The sequence below is a fragment of the Nanorana parkeri genome, unplaced genomic scaffold, assembly GCF_000935625.1.
Source record: "Nanorana parkeri isolate BGI_ZX_2015 unplaced genomic scaffold, ASM93562v1 scaffold260, whole genome shotgun sequence".
In the NCBI taxonomy this organism is placed as follows: domain Eukaryota; kingdom Metazoa; phylum Chordata; class Amphibia; order Anura; family Dicroglossidae; genus Nanorana; species Nanorana parkeri.
This window is the reverse complement of record NW_017306528.1, coordinates 433,332-441,290: the sequence shown is the minus strand read 5'-3', so window position 1 is coordinate 441,290 and position 7,959 is coordinate 433,332. Positions and strand designations below refer to the sequence as shown.

Below are 7,959 nucleotides of genomic sequence, written 5' to 3'. Positions count from 1 at the left end.
TGTAGAAGTTTTTGGAGCTTTGCCTAGTAGGACAGCTGGGATTCACTCATACGGGCAGTGTGTCTTTAGGTCCCTCCACTTTGTACCTACAGCAATTTTTAGCGACAGAGTAACCTTAAGCTGCCTTAGGCAATCCATACACCTTTTACATTTCTCTCTTTTAATCCTGGAGACTAAAAGAGAAATAAATTGATTGCCCATCAAGCTCTTTTTGATGTATCCTGGAATGCCAATTTGAATTATTAGAGAAGCCGCATATTGATGTTGGAAGTGCCGCTATCCATTCATTTATACTATACTCACCAGAGGCAAGCTGGGCTGGCACGTGCTAAGAGGATAAAGGTGGACCCGCCTGGAGCAGCACTGCCTTTGAGTTTGGACTATAGACTAAAGGGTGCTGTTAATATTTGCCTATAGCTCTTGTATAACATGAGTTTTTGTGTGAGCTTTCATTGGTATATTTCTGTTTTCTCAGGCCTGATCGTGGACAAAGTAGTCAAAGAGGCAGATCCTTCAGTAATCCTTGAACTGGGTACATACTGCGGATATTCAGCCATACGTATAGCGCGCTTGTTGAAGCCTGGAGCACGGATGTTCACTGTGGAGCTGAATCCAGTTCATGCCGATGTGGCCAAGCAGATGATTGAATTTGCAGGAGTTCAGGACATGGTACACCCAATAGATTGCTTGCAGCAAAGAACCATGCTAACTTATTTCATGAAACGATAGATAGATAGATAGATAGATAGATAGATCATTTGAATCCAAGTAATGGAAATTTGATAAAGGAAACAAAGAATTTCTTTAGAACATTACTGTAAATTGATCTGGAAAGTTGCATTAAATTAGGCCACTTTGTTTACAGCTGTGTTTAAACAAATAAAGCCATTCGCTTGAAGTATGTTACTGGATGCTAGATGTCAGTTGTTAATATACACATGTTAAAAGATACAGTACCTGTGTGGGCTGCCATTGCTGTCTCATCTAAAAAATAATAGTTGCTTGACCCTGTGTGACTTTAGATACACCTGATACTTGAACCAAATCAAAACATGCAGCAAATCAAAGTTAGAGAAAAGCTCTAACTGCAAGGTCAAGTAATCCTCACTTCCCACCTAAATAACACACTAAACACCAGTCATTTCAATTGATTACATAATCAAATAATTTCTGACTCCTTTTCTCTCCCACCTAAAATGGTTCCTTATCTCACACTATACAGTAAGATGGTCCCCTTTACTCCACCCCCCAATCTAAACCCACCTATTACTACGCTAGCTAGCCCTCCCTTCCCCCTTTTCATACAGAACAGAAAAAAACACCCCTCCATCCAATACTTCCCTAACTCCTTCTTGTTGAGGTCTAACCTGTATAAGTCATGTCCCTTCCTCCGCCTATCGCTCCGCAGGGAACTGGATGCCTTGCGTTGTTCAGGCCAGTGACTCAGAAACTGCCAAAGCATCAGCATGGCAGCCAAGCATCCGCCATTTTCAGAAGAAATCCCAGCAGCGGCAGCCCATTTATTTCTCTGGTGAATTATTTCTTTTAAACTATGTCTGTAAAGCGAATTGCGTAGTGCAATTCATTGTTTCCAACAATCTCAATTTGTTTTACTAGTGAATTTTCTCTTACTACTGCTCTACAAAGGCAGAGTGAGAACCAAGAGAAGTGAGTGGCACCAGAATGTTTCCATGAATTAGGAGAAAGACACAACAAAACTATCTAACCTTTGGTTTTGGGTGGAAATGATCGGAAATCTTTGATGTATATGTTGCATGTTTAACTAATCTTGACAAATCTTCATGGTTTGATGTCTAGGTTTCGGTACTGGAAGGGTCCACTACAGACATCATCCCTCAGTTTAAGCAGAAGTATAATGTGGATGCTTTGGACTTCGTATTTTTGGACCATGCAAAGGACAGATACAGACCAGACACCATACTGTTGGAGGTAAGTGTTTAGCTGGCCACACATTATTAGATTGTATTCCTTCAGCATACAGGTGGAGAAACGTGTTTGGGACTTTTTGTATCACTGGTTTTATTGAGTCTTCAATAAACAACTGAGGCTCATTATGGGGTGCTGGCGTTTTTTATTTTGTGAGATTACCTCACCCCATGTGATCTGTAGAGTGTCCATCCTGTGAAGAAATTGTCACTGAGGAGTGGTGTCTGGATTAAGCACATTGGGAAGTCCAAGATGAAAAAACACTATTGGCCAGTAGCTGGTATCACTGCAGACTTTATCATCACAGGCAGCAGCTATTCAGCCCTAATCTATGGCCCCCATAGATTAGGGCTGAATTTTTTTTCAAACCTTCTTATTTCTCCAGAAAGTGCCCTCACATTTTTTATAAATTGGAGCTATGCCTGGGCCCTTGGAGGAGGGCTCACTATTGCACCAATGTCACATCTGTTCTCTGGTTGGCACGGTAACCACAATCTACAAGTCCCATCATATTGCTGGAAGTGGGCAGGATTGTGGGAAATCACAGTTATGTAACTCTTAGGCTGGGTGCACACCTAGGCGTATCGAATATGCACGTTTTACCGCGATTCGCTACTTGGCTGTATCCCAATGGAAACGCGCAACAAAAACGCCCCAAAGAAGCTCCTATACTTCTTTGGGCGTAGGGCGTTTTGTAGCGCGTTCATACGGCCTGTAATATGCCCAGGTGTGAACCATACCCATAGGAAATAATGGGATTTCGGTGTTTGAGCGTTTTGCAGAGTGTTCAAACGCGCTACAAAACGCCCAGGTGTGAACCAGGCCTTAGTCCTGTGTCTCTGCTCAGGCAGGACTAATTAGGTGTGGCAGGTCAGGAGTCTCCTAACCTGTCAATCAAAGTATTCTGTCATAGTGAATGAGACAGATTGGGAGTCTGATCAGCCTGGGCCAGTACACTGCAGCAAGCAGCAATGAAATTACATTATATCCTATAACTACACAAGGGCTGTTAGGCCAGGTTCACACATAGGCGGCAGCATTTTTGCGCGTTTGTATGCGCAGGAGCAGCATTTATGCACGTTGTGCACATTTTGATGCGTGTTTTTACTTGCATACATGAAGACGCGTGTTTTGACTGGCAGCATTTTTCTGCTCAGGTATGAACAGGGCCCATTGAAAATCATGGGATTTCTTTTGTTGGGCATTTTTAAAGCGCTTTTCCAACTGCTCAGAAACTCCAAGATGTGAACAGGCCTTACACAACTGGTGACCTGGGGAAGGAGCGGAAACAGCGACTATCAGTCTTACACAATGGAAATCAGGGACAGTGAGCCCTGTAAATACGAGAATCATACAGAAATTTCCCTATGGCTGCTGCAAGGAATGAAAAAAAGAAGCGCACTATGAAAGGCATGAAATGTCTTTTATCGTTACCCTAAGGAGAACTATGGGGAAAAGCCTTAACCCCATAGTTCTCCTTTAAAATACTTTTACATGTCTGCCTGGAGTTCAGTGAGAAGTTAAATCTATGACAATCTTCTTGATCTCCAATGCCCCCACCCCCCTCTGTTAGTCATGGAGTCAGTTCAGTTTAGGAAATCCAGTTCTACAGGTAATTATAATGAGCTAACACAATCCCCTCCTCCCTTCTTTGTGTTGCCCAAGGCTGGTGTTGAAAACTCAAGCTGCCTATACACCTGTAGAATGTTGTACAAAGTCGCTCTCTGAGTATTCAGTGGTACCATCATGGAGTTGACAAATTTTGTATTATATTTTGCTGGATTGCCGTGCCAATGTGTTCTTATTCTAAAGTTCCATTTTGACATGCATGGAAGTAATATAATGTTACATTTCCAGATACATGTGCAATTAAAATCATATACAGTTCACATTTAGAAATTGGAAGACAATGTCATTTTTCTCCTTTGCACTTTCGGCTCACTATGGTCAAAAACAATTGTCAATTGTATCCATGAACTCACAGAAAATCGAACAAACGTTTCAAAAACAAATGCTTTCAAATGAAAATCTACAGGTGTAGGACCAGTTTCAGGGCTTGTTCAAACCAAGTGCAGAGCAGTTACAGAGCACATCAAAAATGCATCCAATGTATGCCAATGGTATTTAGGGCTCTAGTTCACACCGCAGCGTTCAGTTCCAAAGCATGTGGAAAAACTAAAACAAGCCCTATTTTTTCTGCTTTGCAACGCACCAAAACGCATGCAAGTACATCAAAAACACATGCAAACACCCTGGAACACAAAAAGTCCATTTTAGGCTAAAAAAAGAAGAAAAAAACAGCCCGGAAGACGACAAACGCAGCAAAACACACTGCACTGCATGTGCAGAAACTCATGCAGATCTGGTCTGGATTTGGGGTTAACAAGCCGTCAGCATGGTGCTTCAACCTCTCCCAGTATTAAAAGAGAACTATGGCCAAACCTTTATTTTTGGCTTTAGTTCTTTTTAAGCTCACTGGAAGACATTTATTTACGTCCTTCTGTGACCCAACACTCAGCATATAGCAGGCTATTGCCCAATATATGCTGACAGCGCAGAGCCACACTGCAGCCGGGTAGGATCCTGACAATAATGTCAGGATCCACCCCGTTGCTCGATTGACAGCTAGCTCTGCCTCTCTAGAGCCAGAACCAGGTGTGCCCACTCCCTCCACTGTCTGTCTCTCCAATGAGAGCTGGTGGAACAGAGAGGGGAGGGGGGAATCCCTGACTGACAGTCACCGCTCTCTGCAGGGAGAAGATTCGGAACTGGGCAATCAGCAGTTTGTGATTCTCAGTTCTCGATCTATAGAGCCCGGGTGCAAGTTAAAGCTGGAGTTTATCCAACATTTTAATGAAATGTTAAAATCAAACATTTCTGTTTTTCATTAAATAACTAACTTATTTTAGTTGTTTTCACCGTCTCTCTATGCAATGCAGGCAGATCAGGGCAGGTAGGAGGGGCCAGCAGGGTGCTGTATATAGCTTTCTGAAGACATTACAGCACCTTGCCTCAGTACTCCTCTCAAGAACCCTCAGCCCTGATATAAACAGTGGGCTGGCTCTTGGGAGTTATAGGAATATCAAAATGCCTCTATGGGCAGACGTTGTTCTGGGGGAGTGGGCATTCATAGGCAGACTGTATTTGCATGCAAACTACCCTAGGTAATGTCCACATGTGATGCTGAACCTTCATGACTGAAAAATTTAAATCCAATTAACCTCTTGCCGTCCGCCCGTAGTAAAAAAACGGACGGACGGCACTGCTGCATCTGCGGGTTGCCGTCTCCAGACGGCAATTTTTTTCTGCTCGCGCGCGCCCCCTAGCGGGCACGCACGGGCAGAAAAGACCCGATCAATGCACACACCCGTTACCGGGTGTTTCACATATAGGCGATCAGCGGGTCCATAGCCCGCCGATCGCCTATATGTGCTCGTTCGCGGCATCAAACGCGGCGCTTCGTAATACTGAAAAATGGCCTGGATGGGAAGGGGGTTTAACACCGTGGATGTCAACTGGTTAATGATAGGGGTGGGCCAGAGACAGTTGTTTGTAATAATACAGTCAAAGCTTTCTTTAAAAAATCCCATTTATGTAGTGAGTGCTGCCTTCCGATTGCCCATCACTTTCAACAACTTCCTGGATTCCCAGTGTGCTTTGTATCTCCTTACCTGCTGCTTGATGTGATGCAATGTTGATTTCTGAAGACTACATATCCCATCATGCACCGCTTCCAGCAAGCAATGATGATGTTACAATGTTTAGACATTGAGTTGTAGTTCAGAAGGCAGGCTCTGTGAGAGTGGTGACACCAGGAATTTCATATTCAGTGAAATAGTGTCAGTGCAATGAGGCAGTACAGTACATCCTATGAGCATCTTCAATAAGTAAGTTTACAAACTTCTAGATGGATCTGGTTATTAGGAGTGGGATAGATCTTCAATATAGAAACACAGATTTATTTGAAGTTTTTGACCAGAGATACCATTTGAGTAGCAAAGACCTCATGAACTGACTTATTTTGAATGATTTGTTGTGCACAAGCTTATTTCTGTACAGCTGTACTTTCCCACCACTGCACTTAGTACAATCCTCTCCTTTACAGAAAGGTCAAAGAAATCCTGTTCCAGAAATCATATACTATGCACCTTTCTACAGCAAACACCATTGCTGGATACAGTCCTTAAAGGAGAGATCCAGGAATTTGTTTTATTAACCCATGCAGTGGGGCTAACTGCTCGTTTGTGTCTAGGTGCTAAAATAAAGATATACTCACTCGATATTGTCACTCCGCTCCCTCCAGCCTGTCTCCCTCTCTGCAGCATTGGAATCTTCCTCAGCATCCTCGCATCTATACACTGTGTATAGGATGTGATGATTTATGGGACCGTAGACCACTGCAGAGACATTGGAAGGACCGGTCTAAGAACAAGATGGCTCCAAGGATCGGCTGAGTATAACTTTGTTATTTTTGTCCCTAGACACAAATGAGCACTTAACCCTACTGCAAGAGTTAATAAAAAACATTCCTTCTTTCAGTAGGTCATGTGCCCTTAGGTAACACATTATCTGGAGTACATATCAGGAAGGACAGGTTAGATTCATTGAGGTATGTAAAGGGTTGATGTACAGTCTTGGATTGGGGCTTGGTTTCTACATATTTACTATGCAGAGGGTGCTTGGAAATTTCCCTTGTGCTTATGGTAAGTTCATTATACCATGGCCGGTCTCCTGTAACATGAAAAGCAGTTTTCAGCTGTCTCTTGCAACATGGCAGTAGTCTCTAATATGAAAATCTCTTTTACCATGTATCCCTCCTTAACATGACAGTGTCTTGTGCCTTGCAATACGACAGCTCACTATTGAGACATGACAGTCTTATGGAAAGCCCGTGACATACTGCACACAAAGCCGCGAGCGGCAGAGAGAAGCTCCGAGGCATGGACATTTGCATGCAATCATTGCAATGTGTGAGAGCTCGAGTAGCTGAAAGACTTCATCTTCAGCCAATTAGCTCACGCGTATGAACTCAATGGAATTTGTGTCCTGACGCACAGGTTCATACACGTGAACCAATTGGCTGTAGATGAATTTTTTTATCTCAGCACGCTGAGCTATACGAGCCCTCACCAGCTGATGAGAGGAAATTGCAAGATACACTGCACACAAAAGTCCGCACAACGCCACTTCCCTTTGCTTCACGTGGCTTTGTGTGCAGCATGTCACAGCCTTAATAAGACAGGTCTGCTAATGCATGGTAACTCTGCCTTGTAACTTGGCAATCTCTTATACCACGGCTTCTGAGCTGAGGGTAGAAGTATGCAAATCCAAAAGTTGGTTTATTGTTACAAGTCAGGGCTGGTTCTATAGAAATGGTCTTGCATTCCTTTTCTGCTACTGATATCCACACTATGGTTACCAGCAGGGCCGTCCCTCTAATGAAGGGAACCCGAGATTGTTGCACCTTGCTCATTTTTTTCAGGCAGTACACAAGTGGGGGACTCTGATGTAAGTGGGACCCCTCTAATTTTTGTCTAAGGAGGTACTCTGGACTTTCTTGTAAGTGGGAGCACTGAGATAAGGGCGAACTCTGGACCTTTATCTTAGGGGGGCCTTTGATGTAAGTGGGACCCCTAATTTTCATGTAAGGGGGGACTCTGATGTAAGGGAGAACTCTTGACTTTCATCTGAGGGGGGTCTGATTTAAGGAAGAACTCTAGACTTTTATCTGGGGGGGTACACTGATTTAAGTGAGACCCCTAAGAGGCAGACATCCCAATTCTCCCGGACGCTCCGGGAGTCTCCCGCTATTAGCGGCTCCTCGATCGAGCAGATTAAACCTTTCCCTGCGATCGTTTTTTTTTCTTTTCTGACATCGGAAGCCGCGGTCCGCCGTCAGTCAGAAAAGAAAAAAAAGGCATACCAATGCATAGCTAGATTCCTATTGGCTATTGCACTTTGCAATAGCCAATAGGAATCTAGCTATGCATTGGTATGCCTTTTTGCCTCCTA

General features: G+C 43.6%; 1 protein-coding gene across 1 annotated transcript in view; it reads left to right on the top strand.

Annotated features, from left to right (window-relative positions):
• The window catches only part of LOC108787428 (catechol O-methyltransferase-like), a 17,485-nt gene that overhangs the window by 5,583 nt on the left and 3,943 nt on the right, over window positions 1-7,959 (top strand). The window contains exons 2-3 of the mRNA XM_018556981.1: window positions 476-669; window positions 1,819-1,950. Of these exons, the coding sequence (XP_018412483.1) occupies window positions 476-669; window positions 1,819-1,950 (326 nt within the window). The remainder of the gene's footprint in view (window positions 1-475; window positions 670-1,818; window positions 1,951-7,959) is intronic.